The sequence below is a fragment of the Caretta caretta genome, chromosome 5, assembly GCF_965140235.1.
Source record: "Caretta caretta isolate rCarCar2 chromosome 5, rCarCar1.hap1, whole genome shotgun sequence".
Classification (NCBI taxonomy): Eukaryota; Metazoa; Chordata; order Testudines; family Cheloniidae; genus Caretta; species Caretta caretta.
This window is the reverse complement of record NC_134210.1, coordinates 27272557-27300097: the sequence shown is the minus strand read 5'-3', so window position 1 is coordinate 27300097 and position 27541 is coordinate 27272557. Positions and strand designations below refer to the sequence as shown.

The following is a 27541-nucleotide window of genomic DNA, read 5'->3' as shown; positions in this document are numbered from 1 at the left end:
CCCACGCCCTGTTCTCCTGCTGGTAATAGCTCACCTTACCTGATCACTCTCGTTACAGTGTGTATGGTAACACTCATTGTTTCATGTTCTCTGTGTATATAAAATCTCCCCACTGTATTTTCCACTACATGCATCCGATGAAGTGAGCTGTAGCTCACGAAAACTTATGCTCAAATAAATTGGTTAGTCTCTAAGGTGCCACAAGTACTCCTTTTCTTTTTGCCTTTGCAAGGCTTTCCTAACCTAGTGGTTTGAGTTTTATTCCATTGTATATAGTTGTAATTAGTCAGTTTTGTTACGAAGTTAGTGTTTAGAGTGTAGGTAGTTATCCTGATCTTAGAGGGACGTCATCCCACAAACTGGCTATTCCCCAGTCTCCAGGATTCAAGCCGTGCTCCACCTGTGGCAAATCTATGCCTGTGAGCAACCCGTATTCAGCCTGTCTAAAGTGCCTTGGGGAAGCTCAAGTGAAGAAGCGTAAAATCTGCAGGGGCTTCAGGCCAAGGACTGAAGAAGATAGACATTTGTTTGAAGACTCTGTTGATGGAGACAGCCTTCAGACCATCCTCAGAGCCATCCTGCTCCAAATCAGTGCTGAGTACTTTGGCCTTGGTGTGAAGTGTGCTGCTGGCACTATGGTCCTCCCCGCACTGTTCATCTCTGGTGCTAAGGAAGAGAGACAAGAAACAGCATGCGGAGAGAGGGCGCTCTCCAGCACCAAAGAGGGACAAAGGGGAGCAAGCTGACATGATGAGACCCACGCCAGGCCACTCGTCCTCCCCAGAGCTGCAGTTGGCTCTGGCCACTCTGTTGAAGGTCCTGAGCCCAATTCAGGACCCACCTCTGACTCCCAGGACCTGTTGTGCTGTCTCACAACTGCGGGCCTCCTCAATTCCTTCCAGGCTGCGAAGGACTTGATGTCCCTGCCAGTTCAGCTCACTCCCCAAGGGGCCATACCTGCCAAGGCTACCAGGGATAGAAGAATTCTTTCAGCACCAAATTCATGTTACCCACTTCAGGAGTTCTTGATGAGCCCTGAAATCATCTGGTGGGAGCAGGTTCAAAGGATCTGCTACCGCCTCGTCCAGGGACGATGAGGAGGAAGCTAGTGCTACGGGAGGGGTTGATACTTCCTCTGAAGGGGGTATCATGAATTTGGTGTTGGAAGCAGAGGAGCTGAAGGAGTCCACCCACAGCCTAATTAATATCTTGGCGGCAGCGGCTACCTCCAGAGTGGCCCTTCCAGTCAATGAGGCAGTGTTGGGACCAGTTAAGGCCATTTGGAAGACCTCTTCCTCTCTGCCCTATTTCTCTAAAAGGGTGGAGAAAATGTACTATATGGTGGAACCCCAAAAAATAAGGAGGCCAAGAGACGGCATTTATTTGGAAGGAATGGTTATTCCACGGGCAGCCTCCAACTCCGTATCTTGAACCACCAGGCTTTGCTAGGGAGGTATGACTTTAATTTGTGGGAGTTGATGGCCAAGTTCAGAGACTCCCTACTGCAGGAGTCGAGGCAGGAGTTCTTGGCCATCCTGGAGGAGGGCAAGACTGTGGCCAGAGCCTGACTCCAGGCAGCTCTGGATGTGTAAGACTCGGCAGCCAGAACGATGGTGTGTGCGGTCACCATGAGGCTCTGTTTGTGCTCCAATAGTCGGGCCTCTCCCAGGAGGTGCAGCAGTTGGTCCAGGACCTCCCCTTCGAGGGCAATGGTCTGCTCTCTGAACAGATGGACGCCAAGCCGTATAGCTTCAAGGATTCGAGGGCCACATTGCACACTCTGGGCCTGTACGCACCCCGGCCTCCAGGAAGCATTTTAGACCTCAACATCCCTCCAAGGTTTTAGGGGCTCCAAGACAGGACTCCTATAAGAGAGAAGGGAAGGGGTAAAAACATCACCAGTCCATGCCTTCTGACCTGGCCTCCCAGTCGGGTTCAAGCAGATACCCCAGTGGATTTAGGCAGGCCTTTTGAGGGTACGGCATACCAAACTTGAGACAGGATTCATCCCCTCTTTTGTTTTTGGACCACTTGTTTCCCTTCCCCGCTGCACGGTCCCAAGTAACATCAGACCTTTGGGTGCTCAGTACTGGGTCAGTTGGATATACCCTGCAGTTTTCATCCACCCCTTCCTCCTCCACCAACCCCGTCCCTCTTCACAGACCCCTCTCATGAGCAACTTCTCGTATGGCAGGTAGAAGCCCTCCTACTTGTAGGGGCTGTAGAGGAAGTTCCTTGAGATTTGAGAGGGAAAGGATTTTATTCCAGATATTTCCTAATCCTGAAGGCCAAAGGGGGCCTGAGGCCCATCCTGGATCTGCACCGCCTCAACAAATATCTCAAGAAGTTGAGGTTCCACATGATCTCCCAGCCTCTATCATTTTCTCCCTGGATCTGGGAGACTGGTACGCCGCCGTTGACTTAAAGAATGCATATTTCCACAATTCTATCTTCCATGTACACAGGTGGTTCCTCCAGTTTGTGGTGGACCGACACCACTACCAGTTCACTGTGCTCCCCTTCAGTCTGTCGGCAGCCCCAAGGCTTTTTACAAAGTGTATGGCAGTTCAAAGGCTGTTCGTAGATTCAGGTTCAGCACAGCATTGGCGTAGTATAGACCACCTGTCAAGTGCTGGTCCTGTTAATAAACTGCTCCTCTCATGGGAGGCTGCCTTCCTATGGCAATTTCTTCAGCCAGGTGGGTTTCCAAAATCAGAGCCTTAATTTCTGAACCCTTTTATACAGCATTCTTCAAGGACAAGGTCTAGTTTCACCCACACCTGGCATTCCTACAAAAGGTGATGTCACAGTTCCATAACAATCAGGATATTTTTCTGCCCATCTTCTTTCCAAAGCCTCACAGAACTGAGGAGGAATGACGGCTGCATACCTTGGATAGGTCCTGGCCTTCTACAATGAAAGAACTAAGACCTTTCGCAGGTCAACACGGCTTTTTGTAGCAGTGGTGGATAAGATGAAAGGTCTGCTGGTATCATCCCAGAGAGTCTCGTCCTGGATAATCACCTGCATCTGGGCTTGCTACGAGCAGGCAAAGGTTCTGCCTCTGGCCATCATGACAGCTCATTCTGCAAGAGCCGAGGCTTCAGCAGCAGCATTCCTCGTGCAGATACCAATCAGGACATCGGCAGAGCCACGACTTGGTCATCGATTCACACCTTCATGGCCCACTATGCCATCACCCAACAGGCCCATGAGGATGCCAATTTCGGGAGAGCAGTGTTGCAATCAGCACATCTGCGAACTCCAAGCCCACCTCCTGGGATACTGCTTGTGAGTCACCGCGCATAGAATCGACATGAGCAAGCACTCGAAGAAGAAAAAACAGTAACTAACTTTTCATAACTGTTGTCAAGGTTCCTCCCCCACTCTGAACTCTAGGGTACAGATGTGGGGACCTGCATGAAAACCTCCTAAGCTTACTTTTACCAGCTTAGGTTAAAACTTCCCCAAGGTACAAATTAATTTTATCCTTTGTCCTTGGAATATCCACTGCCACCACCAAACTCTAACTGGGTTTACTGGGAAACGTAGTTTGGACACGTCTTTCCCCCCAAAATCCTCCCAACCCTTGCACCCCACTTCCTGGGAAAGGTTTGGTAAAAATCCTCACCAATTTGCATAGGTGACCACAGACCCAAACCCTTGGATCTGAGAACAATGAAAAAGCATTCAGTTTTCTTACAAGAAGACTTGTAATAGAAGTAGAAGTAAACAGAAGTAAAGGAATCACCCCTGTAAAATCAGGATGGTAGATACCTTACAGGGTACTTAGATTCAAAACATAGAGAAACCCTCTAGGCAAAACCTTAAGTTACAAAAAAGACACACAGACAGAAATAGTCATCCTATTCAGCACAGTTCTTTTCTCAGCCATTTAAAGAAATCATAATCATAATTATAACATTCATAAACCAGTCGGAGAACACTTCAATCTCTCTGGTCACGCAATCACAGACATGAAGGTCGCTATCTTAAAACAAAAAAACTTCAAATCCAGACTCCAGCGAGAAACTGCTGAATTGGAATTCATTTGCAAATTGGATACTATTAATTTAGGCTTAAATAGAGACTGGGAGTGGCTAAGTCATTATGCAAGGTAGCCTATTTCCCCTTGTTTTTTCCTACCCCCCCCCCCCCGATGTTCTGGTTTAACTTGGATTTAAACTTGGAGAGTGGTCAGTTTGGATGAGCTATTACCAGCAGGAGAGTGAGTTTGTGTGTGTATGGGGGTTGGGGGAGGTGTGAGAAAACCTGGATTTGTGCTGGAAATGGCCCACCTTGATTATCATGCACATTGTAGGGAGAGTGGTCACTTTGGATAAGTTATTACCAGCAGGATAGTGAGTTTGTGTGTGTGGTTTTCGGGAGGGGGGTGAGGGGGTGAGAGAACCTGGATTTGTGCAGGAAATGGCCCAACTTGATTATCATGCACATTGTGTAAAGAGTTGTCACTTTGGATGGGCTATCACCAGCAGGAGAGTGAATTTGTGTGGGGGGTGGAGGGTGAGAAAACCTGGATTTGTGCTGGAAATGGCCCAACCTGATGCTCACTTTAGATAAGCTATTACCAGCAGGACAGTGGGGTGGGAGGAGGTATTGTTTCATACTCTCTGTGTGTATATAAAGTCTGCTGCAGTTTCCACGGTATGCATCCGATGAAGTGAGCTGTAGCTCACGAAAGCTCATGCTCAAATAAATTGGTTAGTCTCTAAGGTGCCACAAGTACTCCTTTTCTTTTTGCAAATACAGACTAACACGGCTGTTACTCTGAAACCTGTCATAATCTAACACATACCTAGCTAGATTACTTACTAAAAGTTCTAAGACTCCATTCCTGTTCTATCCCCGGCAAAAAAAAAAAGCATACCAACAGACACAGACCCTTTGTTTCTCTCCCTCCTCCCAGCTTTTGAAACTATCTTGTCTCCTCGTTGGTCATTTTGGTCAGGTGCCAGCGAGGTTACCTTTAGCTTCTTAACCCTTTACAGGTGAGAGGATTTTTCCTCTGGCCAGGAGGGATTTTAAAGTGGTTTACCCTTCCCTTTATATTTATGACAGTAGGTATCTGCTTTTAGTTAGCATATGGTATCACTACCATCTGATCATAAAGTTCTAATTGTGTCCCCAATTCTAAAGCCCGTGTTATTTTAATGACTGTTTCTTTTAACACTGCTAAATATAAAATGTTGACCATAAAAGTCTTAGATTAACAGCAAAATACTTCCTGCTTAGGCCCCTATCCTGTGCCACTCAGGTCAGTGTAAAATACCCATTCACTTCAAATGTGGATGATTGGACCCTCAGCTACAACATTTAGTGGTTCCTGCTGGTGGTAAGTTTGAAAGATAGGAGGACACCTGAAATAATTAAAGCATCTCTGTAAAGCTGTGTTAAAGCAAACAGTTCACAAAGAGTTGAAAATCTTTACAATTGTTGCTTCAAGTTCCTTTCCTCAAACACTTTTTTTGAACCCTTCAATCTGTCTTCAAACCCTCTTCACCCTACTGAAACTGGTACCACCAAGGTCTATAACAATTTATTCCCTGCCAAATCTCAAGGTCTTTACTCCATCTTCATCCATTGTGACTTCTGTCACAGTTTCAGGGTTACTGCACCTGTATTCCCCCTCCATGGTCCTTTTAGAGCACCCACTTAAAGACTGTGACCTCTGTGACAGTTTCAGGGTTACTGTACCTGTATTTCCCCTCTGTGGTCCTTTTAGAGCACCCACTTAAAGATTAAGAAAGATAAGACACTTATACAAATAACATCTACAGTTACACTATCTAGGATATAAGATGTAACTACCCATGTTTCAGGACACAAGCCTACCACCAACTGCCTGGAGATAGGAACAAATTTCCTCTATTGGCCTGTTATTGCATAGCTGATCTTTGTGGACACCTTAGTTTGAAACTGGCTACTGCTGGAGACTGGAAAGCATACCAGATGGACTGTTCTGGTCTTGTTTCAATATGGCAATTCCTAAAGTTCTATAAAGGAAAGCGATATTGTCTAGTAAGTCTTATTTTCATTGCCTAACTGATTTTAACTAAGATTAAAAAACATTAAACAACCAGGCCTAATAAATCAATTTTTGTCAGTTTTTTCAGAATAATGGTTCTGTCAGAATGTAAGTAAAGAACTTTTAAAAATGTTTTAACTTCCTTTAAATAATTCGTTACCGTAGCTAAGCAATGTAGTTAAATAAATAGATCATTTATTCTCATTTTTTAAAAAACAGGTCAATCTTTTATTACAGCAATGTAATATTTTATTTAATTTTATTTAATCTTCACTACTAGTTTTGAGACTTTCAAAAAATAAATGTTGACTATAAGCTGTGTAATGAGTATGTTTCATAAAGCATTTCAAAACTACTGAACGAGGAAAAACGTCTCATTTAAAATATTCTCCCACACCTGATTTATTTAAGTATGGCTTTTTCTTATTGTACTTTCAAATAAAAATGAAAAAAGTCTGCCAAATACAGCAGATCAAGCCAGAATTATTGTGTTTCTATCCAGAGGCTTTTACATAAAGAGTAGCTAATTAACATGCAGGTTTCTTTTCCTCCTTCCTCTGTTCTTGCAGAAAAGTTTAAAATGCAAGAGGATCAGCCCCGATAAGACTTATAAAAAAGACTTCCCCCGCTTCTGACTGTAGAAGACAGAGGTTAAAGCACAATCATTTTCCTTTAGTACTTAAAACCAGAGTGTCTCATTCCAAATGTTTTCACTGCAATTTGAAGTTCATAGGTCAAATTCTTTTAAATTATTGTTACTCATCGGATAGGATTCATTCACTAAAGAACAAAGCTGGCTTCAGGCAAATGGTATGACTGTGAGGAGACATCACATGTATTATTTGTGACTAAGAATGTGAGGGTAAACCACAACTTTCTTGGTTCTGTGCCCGCTGTTTATTATAAAGGAAAACCTCAAAGTACAGTGTCTATTATAGCCATGACTTGATAATATGACATACTTGTTAACCCTACCACTATGAATCAGGACCAGATGAACTCTAACCCAGTCATCACAATTACAGAATTATGAAAATTAAAGGAAGGGATCAGCAAAAAGACTTGGACCTAGTAGTCGCCTCTGTTAAAATTATTTTAAAAACCAGGAATGGGGAAAAAAGATTAAATATGTAGCGAGGGATTTTTTTAGCTAATGCAAAGAATTTTCTATTTTTCTCATTAAGTGAATAATCACCCATGGGGAAATATATATAAAAAAAGCCTGGTCAAATAACAGATTGTTAAATGGATTAAATTGTTAAATGACCGAATGACTGGAGGATAGCTAATGTGACGCCAGGTTTTTAAAAGGGCTCCAGAGGTGATCCCGGCAATTACAGGCCAGTAAGCCTGACTTCAGTACTGGGAAAACTGGTTGAAACTATAGTAAAGAACAAAATTGTCAGACATATAGATGAACATAATTTGTGGAGACAGTCAATGTGGTTTTTGTAAAGGGAAATCATGCCTCACCAATCTACTAGAATTCTTCGAGGGGGGTCAACAAGCATGTGGGCAAGGGGGATCCAGTGGATATAGTGTACCTAGATTTTCAGAAAGCCTTTGACAAGGTCCCTCACCAAAGGCTCTTAAGCAAAGTAAGCTGTCATGGGATAAGAGAGAAGGTTCTCTCATGGACTGGTAACTGGTTAAAAGATAGGAAACAAAGGGTATGAATAAATTATCAGTTTTCAGAATGGAGAGAGGTAAATTGCGGTGTTCCCCAGAGGGCTGTACTGGGCCCAGTCCTATTCAACATATTCATAACTGATCTGGAAAAAGGAGTAAGTAGTGAGGTGGCAAATTTTTCAGATGATACAAAATTACTCAGGATAGTTAAGCCCCAGGCAGACTGAGAAGAGCTACAAAAGGATCACTCAAAACTGGGTGACTGGGCAACAAAATGGCAGATGAAATTCAAGGTTGATAAATGCAAAGTAATGCATATTGAGGGGGTCTAAATTAGCTGTTACCAAGAGTCATTGTGGATAGTTCTCTGAAAACATCCACTCAATGTGCAGCAGCAGTCACAAAAGCAAACAGAATGTTGGGAATCATTAAGAAAGGGATAGATAATAAGACAGAAAATATTATATTGCCTCTATATAAATCCATGGTACTCCTGCATCTTGAATACTGCATGCAGATGTGGTCGCCCCATCTCATAAAAAGATATATTGGAATTGGAAAAGGTTCAGAAAAGGGCAACAAAAATTATTAGGGGTATGGAACGGATGCTATTTGAGGAGAGATTAATAAGACTGGGACTTTTCAGCTTGGAAAAGAGACGACTAAGGGGGAATATGATAGAGGTCTATAAATCATGACTGGTGTGGAGAAAGTAAATAAGAAAGTATTATTTACTCCTTCTAAGAACTAGGGGTGAACAAATGAAATTAATAGGCAGCAGGTTTAAAACAAACAAAAGGAAGTATTTCCTCACACAATGTATAGTCAGTCTGTGGAACTCTTTGCCAGAGGATGTTGTGAAGGCCAATACCATAACAGGGTTCAAAAAAGAACTAGAAAGTTCATGGAGGATAGGTCCATCAATGGCTATTAGCCAGGATGGGCAGGGATGTTGTCCCTAGTCTCTGTTTGCCAGAAGCTGGGAATGGGCAACAGGGGATGGATCACTTGATGATTACCTGTTCTGTTAATTCCCTAGCTGGCATTGGTCACTGTCAGAAGACAAGATACTGGGCTAGATGGACCTTTGGTCTGACCCAGTATGGGCACTCTTATGTTCTTATGATACTATACATTGCCCATACATACAGAAATAAAACATTATCTAAGAGAAAGAATACGAACAAAGAAATAGTGAATTTAAAAGCATTGTTCTGGTCACCAGAAGTTAAATAGGAAGAACAAGTGCAATTTTAAAAATACATGTTTTGCACATACAATCATTTAATTAAAGCCCTTTTAAAACTGAACACTCACTAAATGTATATATTTTCTATGCTTTAGGACAGTATATTTTAAATGGATTCCTAATATAATTAAAATATCACATTATCTTGTATTATTTATACTGTGGTACTGCTCAGACACCTCATTTAGAACCAGAGACTTGCAGTGTTAAGCTATGTACAGACACATGGGAAGACACAATTCTGCCCCTAAGGAACTGCTGCATATAGTATAAAGTATGCTGAAAAGTTAGATAATTTATGACAAACACACTATATTTAGCATATTTTTATTAAACATATTTTGGGAAACGTTTGTAAAATGTTGCATAAATAAGGCACATTTATTTACATAGCAAAGTCCAATATATATAATTATCACAACTATTATATTGGCTATTTGTGTGCACAAATGACTAGTGATACATCTGTCTGGCAAATTTGTACATGCAGATTAGGCATAAACTACATGCCTATGTTTTTGGAAATCCAAGTATGAAAAAGCAAAGGTTCATCAGAAATGTAATATGATATGCAGAAAGGGCCCAAATTTGTGTGTCTCTATATAAATAAAAAATTACTTTAAAATGTATTCCCCATAGGATACCTCTTAAAAAGTAAGTTTCTTAAGCAGGGATAATGGCATGAAATTTATCATTGCCCAAGCTGTCAAGCCAGCATGGTGCTGGCTATTGCCCAAGCTCTCCCCTCTGCCCCCCACATCACTGTCTGGTGTATAAGCTAATAGCATTCTGGACTTACATCCTCCCCACTTCTCAGCCAGCTCTTTTCTTCCCCTGCAGATACGTTTTTAAACAATAAACTGAAACGAGATCTGCCCACCTGACACAGTGAGCCTTCTATACTACTACTATGTTTTAAAACTTTCATGTCTATTACATTACAGGTGTTAGGGATGAAACCTAATGTCTCATCAATTAAATTACTTAGCCAAATATACACTGGAGTACCTACATATCTGATGGTATGAGTGGTCATATTTACTTCTTTATGAAGGGATATTTATATATTTTAAGTAAAAATATCTGAATTTAGACTCGGAATAAATTTCATCTTCAGCACATGTGAATCTCCAAATAAGAAAAAAACCACCATACTTGGCATCTCCATTATAGTAACCTCTCCAGAATTATCCTTTTAAAGAGTACTTCTTTTGGACTGGTAAATGTAGGCAGTATTGCATTAGTTATTTATTTTATATATTTTGTAACACTGACATAGGTGTTATAAAAGTTGATATTTCCCAGTTCAAAGCCAGCCTCGGTCAATGGAGATCAAGAACTGTTGCCCGGTGATAGCTCAATGGTGAAGAAGTTGAACTCAGCTCAGAGGATCAGTGTCCACATCACAAATACCCATCACTGTTAACATACTATGGGCAACTTTCAAACTCTGCTTTTCTTAATTATCTTCTCATTACAGAAGTAAAACTTACATCGTGGCAGCATTGTCTAAAAGCATTGGACTGGGAGTCAAGAAACATGGCTTCTGCCCTTGGCTCTGCGTGCTATGTAATCTTGAGCAAGTCATTTCATCTTTCCGTATCTCATTTTCTCCAGCTGTAAAATTGGATTATTGATACTTACCTTCTTTTGTGAAGCATTTGTACATCTACAGATGAAAAGTGCTACTTAAGAGTTAAATAATAATAAATAATTATTTGAAAAAAACACATTTTGCAGTGGCAATTTTTTATAAACAAAAAAGGCAGAAAATGTGGGCTATTGTTTTAGAATCTTACAAGTAGGCAAAGAGTTGAGGGAGTTTATTCCATAGTTTAAATGTCTGTATATGTAATGTATATGCACCCCACACACACATATTATACATTAAATATTGCTGGTATAAAAATTTATGGGCAAGAATTAGACATGACAACTTAACTCATAAATGGCAAAACTATATTCTACAGGACAACCCAGACTCCTGCCAGTTAAATCATTATACCACTACAAGCACTCGTGTTTTTATTTATGCCCCATTTTGGAGCAGACTTATTTTAGGGAAAAAAACCTATTTTTAGTATCCTTCCACCTATATAGCCAAGCTGCCTTAAGTAGATGCACAGGTCTTGTAACATGGGTCTGGCTTTTAGCATGTATACATACCTACATGATGGTGTAGTGTGAATCTTTAAAAATCTTGTAAATATTAATACATCCACATCAGACCATGCTACTTATGTCACACATTTTAGAGGAACATCTACTTCAGAAAGTCGTTAGAGATTTTAAAAATATGTACTGGTACTCTTGTAATTTTCCACCTGTAAAGCCAGGATTACTTAGTACCTTGGAGTTTAACTGTAACAGATTTAGGACCAGGAGAAACAGTAAGGAATACATTTTAGACAGCTTTAAAAGAGTATTCTAGCACTGAAAGGTTAGCTTTTAAAAATGGAAATTTTAGAAATGTATACTTTTAACAATTTGATGTGTTGTACATACTGCCTTCATATCAGAGCTCTGACACACGCTTAATTTATTTATTATTGGCAATAATCCAGAAAAGGCAGAGAATGCTGTTAAAAATGTATATTTTCTGTTTATATCAAACTCCCAATGGCTTTAAGAAATATTACTTGTGTTTTTTAAAATTGTTTCCTTACTTAGAATAGGCTGGAGCAACCCAGTAGGGGTTATCCTCAGCTTCCTTTGCATGTCGTAAAATGGCCTCTCGGGGGTTGCTATCATCAGTCTTATCCAGTGCAATATTCTTGACTATGTATGATGACAATGTACCTCCATGAGTTCCAACACGGCCCCCACGACCTATAATTGGGAAAAAAAAAGAAAAAGAATATTTGAGAGTAATGAACACATAGACAAAATGTGAAGTACTGTGTTTGTAACACTGATCTAGTAGTGTACTGAACTTACATATTACTGTAAAGAAAAGAGATGTGGGAAAGAAAATAAAATAGCATTTAGAGTTGCAGTCAAAGTAGTGTTCTATAGAATATTTTATGGGCCTAAACAAAACATTAGTCATTTTTGTTATTATTTATTTGTATGGAAGTAGCACCCCAGCCATTGTACACACACATAATAAAGACAGCATTCCCAGTCCCAAACAATTAACAATGTAAATATAATTTCATAAGCAAAATTACTTCTAGAACTCGGAAATAAGTTTCCCATTTACTTATAACAATCTGAAAAGACTAAACATGGGTTACCTGGTCCTGCTACCGGAGGTTCTGGTTTGTGAGATTTTAGGGGATCCAGCCTATCCTTTTCCAACTGTTTCCTGGTACTTCGTTGCCGTGGTTCACGAAACATTGGAAGGGCATGAGCTAAAGAGAAGATTCACAGTTTGGGAAAACAATTCTAAATGTTAGCAATCACATTTACTTTTACATCTTTAACCCCATGGGCCAGATTGCTTTTGACCCTTACATGGAGAGGATGCCACCCCTTGTGCAATGCCAGGGATGTCATTCTTACATACTTCCACATTGGCTTATCACAGTATATTTTATAGGGCTTTGTCCTGTCTGTTTTTAAAAGTCTAAAGCAACCAGATTTCCACAACTTCTCCAACGACTATTCCCTAATCTAATAAATCGCCGGGGCAATTTACACTTATTTAGTTCATTCCTCTGTTGGTCAGCCCATCAGTTGCCTGATCAACCACTTGCTCTTTTCTTAACTTCCAATTTTTCTACATCTTTCTAATACTGAGGTGCTGAGACATCAAAATTCCAGGCACAGTTTTACCGCAAAGTGACAGATGGGGAATTATCACCTCCCTGATCCAAGTTGTGATGCACTTCTACATATGCTGCCAAAATCAATTTTCCCTAAGTAATGAGGCAAATTTAGGTTGGCAGGACCTAATTACTGCTGTCAGAATTTGGCCAGGACACCAGGATTTAACACCTCTTGAGAAAGTTGCCCTGGTATTTTTAATGACCACAAATTGTCAGTGTGTTGTTCTTAACCTCTCAACAAAAAGACAGTATCTTCAGCAGCACAGTAGCCTCTAATGTGCAGGCACTGGCTCTATACTGAATCAGAACTATCCACTGAATCATCATTATCTCTTTCCGAGTTATTCTGGGAGGTCTGCTTAATTTATTAGACTTAATGAAATCACAGCCCAGATGATATGGCTGTGGATCTTTAGGAATAAATGTTTAGAGTTTATTTTTGCAGAATTCATGAAGTATGAAGTGTCTGAACACTTTGTTGGCAAGTGACGAACTTGATCAGTTTGCACAGGGCATTTGAGGTGACTAATGTACAGATCCAAGATTTTGCCATATGTGGAGTCAAGCTTGTTTGAGGAAAATCCAGCTGAGTAATAATATGCCTATATTTTAAAAGTAACACCTAATCCCTCAAGTGGCATTCCTGCATTTTAAGCAATCAGTATGCAATTCTGAAATTCAAATATGGTTTGTTGTGCTTTCTTGGTAAAAAGATGCTTTATGTTGCCTGTAACGAAGGGGCTTCTGAAAAGCTTCCAAACAAGCAACAAACCTACAAAAAAACCTGTCAAGTGAAATTCCAAATTCGATCAGTTTAGAAACATTTTCAGCGTATTTCTTTGTATGGATCTATTCTTACTAGGTCTCCACAATTATGTGCAAGAACGAACCAGACAAATCCTCATGATAAAGTTAATATTTTAACTTTAAAATGATAAAGTTAATATTTTAACTTTAAGCTGGCGACCAGCTTGGCTTAATAGTGAAATCCTAGCGGATCTTAAACATAAAAAAGAAGCTTACAAGAAGTGTAAGGTTGGACATATGACCAGAGAAGAGTATAAAAATATTGCTCAGGCATGTAGGAATGATATCAGGAGGGCCAAATCGCACCTGGAGCTGCAGCTAGCAAGAGATGTCAAGAGTAACAAGAAGGGTTTCTTCAGGTATGTTGGCAACAAGAAGAAAGCCAAGGAAAGTGTGGGCCCCTTACTGAATGAGGGAGGCAACCTAGTGACAGAGGACGTGGAAAAAGCTAATGTACTCAATGCTTTTTTTACCTCTGTCTTCACTAACAAGGTCAGCTCCCAGACTACTGCGCTGGGCATCACAAAATGGGGAAGAGATGGCCAGCCCTCTGTGGAGATAGAGGTGGTTAGGGACTATTTAGAAAAGCTGGACGTGCACAAGTCCATGGGGCCGGACGAGTTGCATCCGAGAGTGCTGAAGGAATTGGCAGCTGTGATTGCAGAGCCATTGGCCATTATCTTTGAAAACTCGTGGCGAACCGGGGAAGTCCCGGATGACTGGAAAAAGGCTAACGTAGTGCCAATCTTTAAAAAAGGGAAGAAGGAGGATCCTGGGAACTACAGGCCAGTCAGCCTCACCTCAGTCCCTGGAAAAATCATGGAGCAGGTCCTCAAAGAATCAATCCTGAAGCACTTGCATGAGAGGAAGGTGATCAGGAACAGCCAGCATGGATTCACCAAGGGAAGGTCATGCCTGACTAATCTAATCGCCTTTTATGATGAGATTACTGGTTCTGTGGATGAAGGGAAAGCAGTGGATGTATTGTTTCTTGACTTTAGCAAAGCTTTTGACACGGTCTCCCACAGTATTCTTGTCAGCAAGTTAAGGAAGTATGGGCTGGAAGAATGCACTATAAGGTGGGTAGAAAGCTGGCTAGATTGTCGAGCTCAACGGGTAGTGATCAATGGCTCCATGTCTAGTTGGCAGCCGGTATCAAGTGGAGTGCCCCAAGGGTCGGTCCTGTTACGATTAAGGTTGCCTAAAATTACCCATTATAAAGCCCCTCTTTTGATGTGCTTATAACTTTGCCAAACTAACTGTTGATTGAGGCTGAAATTTTCCATACTGAAATTTGGAAAATTTCAGCAAATATGGGTTTGCTGCTTCTGAGAGTGAGGTTCCGGAAAAACAGGTAATTTTGCCAATGTTAACAATTTTTTTGAAGATTTCTTTGAACAGCCCTAGCATCTCCACAGTTTTTATTAGAAACTTGATATTCTGCAGGAGGATAGTTCTGAGTGGTGTTTTATCTGTTCAGACAAAAATTCCACATATCTTTGGCTGAGCTCTAAGACCTGGAAAATCACCACTTTCACATTTTTAGTAGAATGTCTTCAAAAATTTTCCTTTAAGTCTGTGAACATTCCATTGACATTGTGTATGCTCCCAAGTGTCAGAGATCTTCATCAACCTGCACAGACCACCATCCTGTCTTTCCATGACTTCAAAGTTTTTATCTTTGCAATCTCAAAGTATTTTTCATGAAGTTTTTTGTATGAAATATATATATTTCATACAAAATAAATAAACTTTAAAAGGCCAGCCTGGATTTCTGAAGGAAAACTTTAGCCCATCCAGAATTTCATCAGATCAAGTCTGTATTTGCACCTTGTAAATAACAATATTAACAACTATACAGGGTATATGCAAGAACATTTTCATTTGACGTGTAGTATGGTGGACTAGCTTCTGAGCTATACCCACTCTCCTATGAAGTGTAAACGCAATATGGTGACAGTTTGACTTTTTGAGATGGGGACATATAAAGGTAAAAGCCTGAGAAATGAATAAGGGTCACCTTATAAATATATGTTTAAATTACTTACGTGTTATAATGTAATCCTGTGTAAGAGTCTCTGCCTGTCTGGCTTTTCGTTTTGTTTTAACCACACATAATTTTGCTCCCCTAGGATAAAAAATAAAGTGGCTTAATTTATTTATTTATAATAGAAGTAGAAAGTGTTTGTTCAAGATAAAATTCCTGCCAGGTTGAATAGTACTTTTACAAATGTATGAATACATTTGTGAGTATGCATGTAAGGGAGGCTAGAGCGGTTGATGAATTTGTAATGTGGCTTAAAGTCAGAGGTGGAAATGCATGTGGTAGTTTCATCTTATACTTTGCTTGTTCACAACCCAAAAAACACCACACAGTCTGCAACTATTCAGCCCAATTATCCTCTCTTAAGCAGAAGAGTATTGGCAGTCTAAATGGAGATGCCCTGACAGAACTATGGGACAAAGCTTGCATAGGTCTTGTTGGAAGTAACTTAAATTGTAACAGACTTAAATTGGTGTGCTCCCTCTATTTATATAGATATATATCTGTGAAGGAAAAGGAAAACAATGAAACCAGGAAACTATCACAGACAAGAGTGCACCTCTTCCATTGAGACTTCAGGGTTGGAATGCTCCTGCATTTTACATGATTACCTAGTTACATTAAGACAGCTCTGAACTGTAAGCATCTTTTGAATTTAGAGGCAAGGTTCCTCCATTACAGGATGTCTCCCACGCATGTAGAGAAGAGAAAGCACAAGAATTTGTTTATGTAGGAGCAGGAACCCAGGCTCTGATGTCAAATCACTACAAAGCCTTCAAAAATATACACAGAAAGAAAAAATTAAACTTGGGTCCCAGAAATCTTGGGAACCTGAGCTTGTCCCAATAATCAAGCATTCAGGTTACAACCAGCATCCGATATGAAATTCAGCCTGAAATTTAGAATATAATACTCCTTTGGCTGCTAGAGAGAGAAGCAGCTGAGTGTGCAAACGAACAAATCTTTGTATGTAAAGGAGGGAGAAGATAATCAGAAAATCATTTGTGCTTGCTCCATCTGCCAGCAGGGATAAAGTGTGCTGGACTGGCAGAAAAACTATGAGATGAGGACGTTAAATTCCAAACAAGGCAGTGTCTTTAAATTCATCCTGCCACTCTCAACTGCTAGCTTCCCTTTTTATTAATTGCTTCTGCCTTTCCATCCTTTAAGTATGCAGTCACTGGCCATGGGCAGCAAAGAAAGTGAAACAGATGGGAAATTCTCTCATTCCATTCCTCACCTCTTCTCAAATTTGGGTTTTCAACATAACTGCACAGATCACTGAAATTCAAACTAAGAGTTGGACTCCTAAACAAAATGCTACTTCAGAAAAACAAGTATGACTACATTAAACAGTCTTTTTACAAACATCACTTTAGCAGTCTTTGGGGACAGTGAGGGATATCCTAGTTGGGCATTCTTAATGCCATTTCCACATAGTACACTGATGGAACCGCATGGAAAGTATTCAAAACCTCAGATAAAGTTCCAAATTTTAATATCCAAGTATACAGCGGAATCAAAGGCTCAATGGAAAATGCACTGCTTCTGAAAAACATAAGCTACTATTTTTGATTCACTGCCTCACAAATGATCATAAACTAATTTCCTCACCTTTTAATACGGTCAGTCTAAGGTTGAGAAAAAAAACATGGTTTTAACGATAATAATGTAAATATTAAATACCTCTGGCTTTTGATTGGATCATAGTATACTTTAGCCAATCCATTTCCTGTACCAACCATGATCTGGTTTAGCTTGGGATGCCAAAGACAACGCACAACACTCTGAAATAAAATTACATATTGATATTGGATCAGTGTTTTTGTGTCTCAAACTGTTTAGCTCTTGAAATTAGATTTAGCATACAACTTTGTAAGGGTTTTTTAAAGTAATTAATGAAGCTCTTTTCCTCTGAGTCTTACTTCATATGGTCTTTCTTCCCTATAGAACTAAAACTTTCACACGCAATGCTGCTCTCTCACTCATTGACTCTGCTACAACTTAAAAACAGTTAGTCTTCATTCTGATTTCTCCTTTCCCCAGGATGTCCTAAAGAACTAATCCAATTTCAGTCTCTGCCTGTAGTCAATGCCTCAGCCTATACTCCTGGGATGATACCTCCGCCCCTCTTTTGATCAGTACACAAACTGATTTTAGACTGTCAAGGCCTTAGTACCTTTTTGTTTTACACACACAACATATTCATCCATATGACATATCACTAGATATGCTCCAGTTCTAACAGAAATTAATTCAGGGAAGTCCTGTGGCCTGTGTTATACAAGAGGTCAGACTAAATAATCACAACAGTTCCTTTTGGCTTTATAATCTATGAAACTATGAAAACTAGATTTCAGTTTGAATTACAAAACCAAAATGAAAAATCTCTTTGAATGGTCAAATATTGACTGAGGAAGTAAATAAAGCAAAGACACTATTTACCATGAGGAACAACAAATCTTAATGTTCACCTAAACAACAGACTCTATGTATTTAGATAATTGGAGAGTGCTTATTGTTTGAGAGGTAACTACCTTATAAAGCGATAAACTAACTCTAAGACTGAAGGTTATAGTGTTGACAGGACTTGTATTAACTATATTATAAATGTATCTAGAGCTAAAAGGATTCATGCTCATATTATTATTTCATTGAAATGTGCTCAATCATCTTTCATAACCTCCTTCCCAAGCCTACTGTTCCACCTTGCCCAAGAGAACCTTTCAACCTGGACTAATCATTTGTTTATTAAATTATATTTGATATTGAGATGGGGGAGTGAGAAAGAGTGCTTTTGCATAATACATCTTATACAAGCCACAAAACAGGTGTTCACTTTAGTCTGAACAAGAGAAGTATAATAATTTAAATTATAATAGGAAGTGTAAATGAAACATAATACTGTAACTTGGGAGACTGGAGACATTTCAGGAAGTTAGTATACTTACTTTGGTGACCTATAAGTGAATGGCTATATATCCCCCACTGCCAATTTTCAAGCCTTCCACCCACCCAATACCTCCCTACCTCAATCCCAGTTTTCCTTCCCATTCCTGGCATAGCCCCAATATAATTTTGTTTGGATGTTAAATATGAGCCACGTGCTAATATGCTAGTGGAATGCCTGATTCTGAAAAACCATAAATCTGTTAAGCCCTAATCAGTTGGACCTTCTTTTGGCTATAAGATAAATATAGGCTTTTCTCAATTACTTATTGAGAAACAGGTTTCACAGTACTGAGCCTCAATGAAGTGGCAGTTAATAGAGCCTCCTGAAATGTCCCTAATATAAATCTCATCCCACACATCACACAGACACAATAGTTTTAAAAAATGACACCTCTCCATGCTCTTACAGGTATGCAAGGTTAAATATACAACCATATTAAAGGTCAAAGCTCATTTTACATGTAGCAACTAGTAGGGATGTAAAGTTAAATTTCTTGACGTTCAGGAGCTCCATAATCCCTGTCACTTGCTATAACAAGTTACCAACAGTGTAGGCCTGTTAATAAACTGTTTATTTTTAAAAAACAATTCTTATTTGTTGCAATATCAGTTATTACTCAAATGCTACAGTAATTCTAAAACAAACACAGCTGATAGCAGAATTCAAGGTTAAAGGTAAGTGGCCTTTTCGTTTATTAATATTTACTGCATGTGTTTTGCCAGCCTTTAAAAACTTTGTAGTTAATGCAGTTCACCACTTTCTTCTGTCAAGTAAATGTATTATATAGCATGGTACTGGACACCAGCCAACAAAAACAAATCTTGAGACATTGTGGCTCATGCACTGATGGGAATTGCTACAATTCTAGCTTGTCAAACATGCACAGCTCACTTAAAAACACTGTGGCACGTGCTTCAGAGCAGGCAGAAGAAACTGCCATAAAACACAGCATTATAAATCTTCTGAAATAGTAAAATGTCTCCAAGCTCTGAACAGTCAAGTAACTTTACTATATCACTGGTGTATAAATCTACTTTACAACACATGACAAAAAATACTCATGTCGATTTTTTGGATCATACACTACCCTGAAAGACTAAAATACTGAATCCTAGGGACTAAATCATTATAAGTCTTCATACAAGTAGTCCCACTGAAGTCAGTTATGCAAATTGGGGAGAGGGATAGCTCAGTGGTTTGAGCATTGACCTGCTAAAACCAGGGTTGTGAGTTCAATCCTTGAGGGGGCCATTTAGGGATCTGGGGCAAAAATTGGGGATTGGTCCTGCTTTGAGCAGGGGGTTGGACTAGATGACCTCCTGAGGTCCCTTCCAACCCTATGATACTATGAAATAAGGACAGTTCAGATGACAGAACATTGCAGGCTTGGGCACTAAATATGTGAAGATAGTAGAATAAAATCCTCACATTATAAAGAATTTAATTAGTAACCACTGCATATATCCTAAGACTCAGAGTTAACTTGCCTTTTACACTTAGAATATAATTTAGAATTTTAGTAGATAGGTGTTTAGTGAGCAACCTAAACTAAGAAGGGATTAAAGCACAGGCACTTTAGTCCTGAAACCAAGGGACCATGCTCCTGAAGTCACATGATGAAGTCAGAAGCTCAGCTTTCATTTAAAAAAAAATCCCAATATCCTAATTTTCTAGCCCACATGCCTGCAAAGAAAAGATTGAAAATGCGAATCGAGCATGAGAATGTGAGCCTGAGACCGCAGACAGTCTGAAACAATAGCTCTGAAAGGTATGCACTTCCCTATGAATCTCAATGGTGTGATAACTCTACAACCCACTGTTCTTGGGAACTCTGCCAACTCCATCCCAAAAAGCATAGGCAGGGGGAGAGTACAGGAGGCCTGACCCATGCAGATACAACCCAGGCCCCGGGCCATTTCCCCAGCTTCTCTGGAAGAGAATGGGGGCCATGGCACAGGGGCAGAGCAAGGCTATAAGGAGCCTCTCATCATGGTGTGTGTAGGGCCCTGGTGTCCTTTAATCCAGCCCTGCTCTAAAGTCCATCTAATTTTAAAATCAATAATTTTTTTTAAAAAATCCTGTTTTATTTTAACATTTAGTATTTGCAATGGCATCACTACATGGCAGCTGGTGCTTAGTTTCAACTACACCCAAGAGACAGTTGAGTTCAGGCTGGAAGTCATAACCACATTAATTAGCAGCAAGTTACAATCTCTCACTGCACTTAGGTGATTTTATTTCTTAGCAGAGAAGTAAAACAGAAGGAGGTAATTAGATTGACAGTACTTTGTAAAAACAAGCACAAAGTCCTGGATTAACCACTAGTACGGGCTATATAGAGATTCAGATTAACAGTTTTCTAGATTCAAAGTGAAACTACGGGTACAAATACAGTAATTAACAACTGAGTACAAAAATTAGTTTACAGCCAGATTTAACTGACTGTTTCTTGCTATGTTTAAAACTGAATAACCTCAAAGCATCATGGATTCTGAAGTTTTACGAAGTCTCTTAAACCCATTTCTCAGCTCTTCAGTGTGAGAGTTGGTGATGTTTTCTTTAAAGTACTCCTCTTTCATAATACATAAAAAGAATTCCTATTGATGACAAACAATAATTCTGAAATATACAATGCTGCTTTGTGCAAAAGTCCTTTATATAAGAAAAGGATTCCTATAATAGCTCAATCTCTGATAAGTACATCTACAGGACATCACATGCTCAAGTACTGGATACAGGCCCAAGACCCTTTGCTAATTTTTAGCTACAACATTGAGTCAAAACTACATTTAAAGATCCTGAACGTATCCAAACCAAATCCTGAGTCTGATCATCCGCTTTCTGCAGAGGTGGGGGCGATGGGGTCTCAGTACCTTCTGCAGAAAGATGCATGGAGATCCGTGAATGAGGGAAGATGGAAGACCTAGGGATTCACATCATCTCCCCAACACCTATCCATTCAACAAACAAAAGTAGATCCAAAACTCAAGCAACCAAATTTACAGAAGATGATGGCATGTGTGCACTACAGCTGAAAAAACTACAAACAAAGAACAATTAGTAAGACAGCTTTAGGTTACATTAATCAAGACTTGCTACTGAGAAACAGATGATTAATTATGGGGAAGTAGCCGTTTATTCAGTTAAGGCTATGATTTAATCATGGGTATTTTTAGTAAAAGTCATGGACAGGTCACGGGCAAGAAACAAAAAATCATGGCCCATGATCTGTCCATGACTTATACCATAAATACCCCTGATTGAATCTTGGGGGGGAGGGGGGGTGTACCTCTACCAGGTGAGGGGAGGGAATCCCGCAGCAACCAGCAGCTGAGGAGGGAGCCCCAAGGTAGCCCACGGCAGCAGCTGGGGGTGGTGGGGGAGGAGTCCTGGGGGGCCTGTGGCACCAGCTGCTGTGGGGAAGCCCCAGGTGGCTGGTGGCTGCTCCAGTCGCTGCCATGAGGGGAACCCCAGGGGTCCAGTGGCTGCTCTGGCCACCGCTATGGAGGGAAGCCCCAGGGGGCCATCAGCTGCCATGAGGGAAGCCCTGGAGGAGCCATCGGCTGCTCTGGCCACTGCTGTGGAGGAGCCCATGTTAGATCATATTAAAGAAGTTCTGTATTAAAATCACAAATGAGTTTGATTCCCCATAGTTTAAATTCCAGAGTATTACTAATTAAGAGGGAGGTCTCTTGGTTTTTGGCTGCTAATTGTGTTAGTACATCCTAAGACAGAGTCTGTTCTCAAACAAATACTTTGTAACAACAGAAACAGCACACAAAGACTCCCTGCCTTTTGTTGTATTTATCTCGCTTTGTTAACAACTGTGATTAAAATAGAGATAGAGGATGTATGTGGATGGCTGCTTGGTGTGGATAATAAATGAATGATCAGAGAGGTGCCAGACTAAGAATCCAGTGTCCATCGGCCAAAGAAGGCGTCAAGTGGAAATAATCAGAGAACCCCCAGAGGGCAGACTGGAATCCACCCAAAAGCCTCAAGGATGCTAATTATAGACCTGTCTTTAATAAACTGTGATTGTAAAGTTTTGGCCAAGGTTCTGACGAAACAGCTGGAAAGCTTATTACCAAATAATATTCATGAGAGCCAGGTATGGAAGGAAAGGTTATTAGTAAATTACCTAAATAAAATTCTTCATCTATTCTGAGACTTTAAATGGTACAGAGACAGTTTAGACAGAACCAAACATTTGATAAGGCTCAAAAGGTGGCATCTGTATGACATGAAGCATGTAGCAACTGTTCTTATTTTAGTTTTATTGTTTTTCAGTACTTCAGTACACATGGAGCTAAGCATGAATATGCACAATAAATAAATCATCCGGCCCTAAAGCATTCCTACAGATTTAAAGCTATGATGCCGTTCATGTTATGTTATAAAAAGAAAAGGAGTACTTGTGGCACCTTAGAGACTAATCAATTTATTTGAGCATAAGCTTTCGTGAGCTACAGCTCACTTCATCGGATGCATACTGTGGAAACTGCAGAAGACATTATATACACAGAGACCATGAAACAATACCTCCTCCCATCCCACTCTCCTGCTGGTAATAGCTTATCTAAAGTGATCACTCTCCTTACAATGTGTATGATAATCAAGGTGGGCCACTTCCAGCACAAATCCAGGTTTTCTCACCCCCCACCCCCCCTCCAAAAACCACACACACAAACTCACTCTCCTGCTGGTAATAGCTTATCCAAAGTGACCACTCTCCTTACAATGTGTATGAAAATCAAGGTGGGCCATTTCCAGCACAAATCCAGCAGGAGAGTGAGTTTGTGTGTGTATGGGGGTGGGGGGGTGAGAAAACCTGGATTTGTGCTGGAAATGGCCCACCTTGATTTTCATACACATTGTAAGGAGAGTGGTCACTTTGGATAAGCTATTACCAGCAGGAGAGTGAGTTTGTGTGTGTGGTTTTTGGAGGGGGGTGGGGGGTAAGAAAACCTGGATTTGTGCTGGAAATGGCCCACCTTGATTATCATACACATTGTAAAGAGAGTGGTCACTTTGGATGGGCTATCACCAGCAGGAGAGTGAGTTTGTGTGTGTGTGTGTGGGGGTGGGGGGGTGGCGGAGGTGAGAAAACCTGGATTTGTGCTGGAAATGGCCCAACTTGATTATCATACACATTGTAAGGAGAGTGATCAGTTTAGATAAGCTATTACCAGCAGGAGAGTGGGATGGGAGGAGGTATTGTTTCATGGTCTCTGTGTATATAATGTCTTCTGCAGTTTCCACAGTATGCATCCGATGAAGTGAGCTGTAGCTCACGAAAGCTTATGCTCAAATAAATTGATTAGTCTCTAAGGTGCCACAAGTACTCCTTTTCTTTTTGAGAATACAGACTAACACGCTGTTACTCTGAAACATGTTATGTTTTTCAGAAACACATATATTAATTCATTGATCGATATTCACATTCTACAGTTCCCAATTATATTTAATGTCTACATTTTTGACTTGAGAGGCAAGGGAGGAGAAAAGCAGGAAAGGAAAATCTAGGCAAGCATACCAACAAAACACAACAAATATTTAGTAAATGTGCTCCTAATTTCTACGGTCTTATATGCAGAACTATTAATCAAACTGCAGTTTTTATGACTTCAAGCCTTTTGTTATCAGAAGAGTCCAATTCATTTTATTCAATCATTGAATTTCATTAACCAATTTTGAATACTTAAGCTTTAATGTTTTATTTTTGAGACACTCTCTTCATCTTGACCTGCTCTCTTCCTTTGGACTGCTTGGCTAGGCTAACACCTGGGAAAATTAAAAATTTCCCTTCAATTGTCATTTTCTTTATTTCTGGTTGCTGCTAAAATTCTGCCTGTGATCTGAAATTGTAGACATAATTGTATTTCCTGTTTTGTTCATTCTAGTTGATATTCTGTCAGGAATTCAATGGCATTTAACTACATGCATATATCATCCTGATAACACAGAAATATTATTTAATCTAACATGAAGGTAATAATTTGTTCCAGGATAGCTGTGGGATCAAGTTTTTCACTACTTGCAGAAACTCCAAAGATTTAGATATTTTTGGCCCAGATTGGGCTCTCCACACATTTTTTTTTGTATAGGTACAGCCTTTAGCACAATGGGGCCACAATCCTGACTGGGACTTCTGGGTAGTACTGAAATATAAACACTAAATAAATAAAATATTCCTGTCAGTAAAAATAGTATACCATATTATATAAACAATATTTTAAATTATTTCCTCCCATTGAGAAGGTCAGAGTTATTTTCTCACATTGCTTTCCAGCCTAATCAGTCACTGCTTCCCCATCCTACATCCACCCAGAAAATTAAGTTTTGCATAGAATCATAGAATATCAGGGCTGGACGGGACCTCAGGAGGTCATCTAGTCCAACCCCCACTCAAAGCAGGACCAATCCCCAACTAAATCATCCCAGCCAGGACTTTGTCAAGCCTGACCTTAAAAACCTCTAAGGAAGGAGATTTCACCACCTCCCTAGGTAACCCATTCCAGTGCTTCATCACCCTCCTAGTGAAAAAGTTTTTCCTAATATGCAGCCTAAACTTCCCCCACTGCAACTTGAGACCATTACTCCTTGTTCTGTCATCTGGTACCACTGAGAACAGTCTAGATCCATCCTCTTTGGAACCCCCTTTCAGGTAGTTGAAAGCAGCTATCAAATCTCCCCCTCATTCTTCTCTTCTGCAGAGTAAATAATCCCAGTTCCCTCAGCCTCTCCTCATAACTCATGTGTTCCAGTCCCCTAATCATTTTTGTTGGCCTCCGCTGGATTCTTTCCAATTTTTCCACATCCTTCTTGTAGTGTGGGGCCCAAAACTGGACACAGTACTCCAGATGAGGCCTCACCAATGTCGAATAGAGGGGAATTATCATGTCCCTCGATCTGCTGGCAATGCTCCTACTTACTTATACAGGCCAAAATGCTGTTAGCCTTCTTGGCAACAAGGGCAAACTGTTGACTCATATCCAGCTTCTCGTCCACCGTAACCCCTAGGTCCTTTTCTGCAGAACTTCTGCCTAGGTGCTCGGTCCCTAGTCTGTAGCGGTGCATGGGATTCTTCCGTCCTAACTGCAGGACTCTGCACTTGTCCTTGTTGAACCTCTTCAGATTTCTTTTGGACCAATCCTCTAATTTGTCTAGGTCCCTCTGTATCCTATCCCTACACTCCAGCATATCTACCACTCCTCCCAGTTTAGTGTCATCTGCAAACTTGCTGAGGGTGCAATCCACGCCATCTTCCAGATCATTAATGAAGATATTGAACAGAACTGGCCCCAGGACTGACCTTTCGGGCACTCCGCTTGATACCGGCTGCCAACTAGACATGGAGCCATTGATCACTACCCATTGAGCCCGATGATCTAGCCAGCTTTCTATCCACCTTACAGTCCATTCATCCAGCCCATACTTCTTTAACTTGCTGGCAAGAATACTGTGGGAGACAGTGCCAAAAACTTTGCTAAAGTCAAGGAATAACATGTCCACTGCCTTCCCCTCATCCACAGAGCCGGTTATCTCGTCATAGAAGGCAATTAGGTTAGTCAGGCATGACTTGCCCTTGGTGAATCCATGCTGACTGTTCCTGATCACTTTCCTCTCATCTAAGTGATTCAAAATTGATTCCTTGAGGACCTGCTCCATGATTTTTCCAGGGACTGAGGTGAGGCTGACTGGCCTGTAGTTCCCTGGATCCTTCTTTTTCCTTTTTTTAAAGATGGGCACTACATTAAGCCTTTTTCCAGTCATCCGGGACCTCCCCCGATCGCCATGAGTTGTAGATAAAGTCTCATATATTTGTCTTCCAAAGATGACATTTTGTATGAAGCCCATTTGTTTTCATATGTAGCACCCTCACAAGCTTTTGATAGCAGAAGGAAGGAAGTTGGCTACCACATTGAGGTATGCACTGGTGGAGCGAGTCTTCCAAAACTCCTTTTTCTTCTTCACCTTTGCCATGACCTCTTGTCTTTCAAGTATGGCTCATACAGTTGCTACAAACCTTCAAAATTTATTCTAATCAAGCTTATTGGATTTTTATGCTCAGGAGACTTTTACCTTATTCCTACCTTATCAAGGAAGTAAGCAACATTTTATTATAAACCCTTTGAGAGAAAGTAAGGACAAAAAGAATCAGTTCACTTCCTACAGGGGAAACAGACTGGATTGTCATTACTCCTGACGGAAGTCTGCACAAAAAATTAAAAATTCTGCACCAAAAAAACCCTAAAAATTTTGTGCACAATATTTTAAAATTCTCCATATTTTAGTTGTCAAAATAACACAATACAATCACCACCACTTTTAATTATTTGCTGACAAGTATTTTGAAATAAATTGTCAAAATAATTCAAAATGGTGTGATTATATTGTTATTGTATTACTGTAATTTTGACAAATAAAATGTGCAGAATGTTGCAGAATTTTTAAAAATTTTAGGTGCAGAATTACCTCAAGAGTACCAGGGTTCTGTGTGTTTAAATCTAGGTGCAAGCAGCGTGTTGTGTGGATCTGGATGCACAGGAGCTCGTGGGGGGGTTCTGGGTGCACGGGGAATGGGACTCTGCAGGGGAATCCAGGTGAAGGTGATTAGGGCTCAGCAGGGGCATGGGAGGTCTGGGTGTGGAGAGCTCAAGCGCGTGGTCTGGGTGCTGAGGGAGTGGGGGGTCAGGATGCAGCTTGTTGGGCCTCAGTGGAGTGGGGGTCCAGGTGTGGGGAGCTCCCGATGCAGGAGTGAGGCTCAGGGTGGGGCTTTGGGTGTGGGGGACTCCCAATACAGAAGGGGCTCAGTGTGGGGTTCTGGGTGCAGAGGGGGAAGGCTTGGCAGGGGGATTTGGGTGCAAGGGGGCGTCCAGATGTACAGGGGTTGGGTGGACAGGGGGAGCAGTTCCCCATACAGTGACCCATCCCCCCATGGCTGAGGAGCAATAGGGCCAGGAAATGGGGGGAGGGATCATTGTACAGGGAGCTGCTCCCTCTGTCTGCCCAACCCCTGTGCATCTGGACGTCCCCTCGC

General features: G+C 40.7%; 1 protein-coding gene across 3 annotated transcripts in view; it reads right to left on the bottom strand.

Annotated features, from left to right (window-relative positions):
* WDR70 (WD repeat domain 70) overlaps positions 1-27541 on the bottom strand; it is a 271500-nt gene that overhangs the window by 7694 nt on the left and 236265 nt on the right. For all 3 annotated transcript variants that reach the window (XM_048851706.2, XM_048851709.2, XM_048851708.2), the window contains exons 14-17: positions 17232-17332; positions 15550-15629; positions 12161-12277; positions 11591-11753 (exon numbers count right to left, since the gene is read on the bottom strand). In XM_048851706.2, the coding sequence (XP_048707663.1) occupies positions 11591-11753; positions 12161-12277; positions 15550-15629; positions 17232-17332 (461 nt within the window). The remainder of the gene's footprint in view (positions 1-11590; positions 11754-12160; positions 12278-15549; positions 15630-17231; positions 17333-27541) is intronic.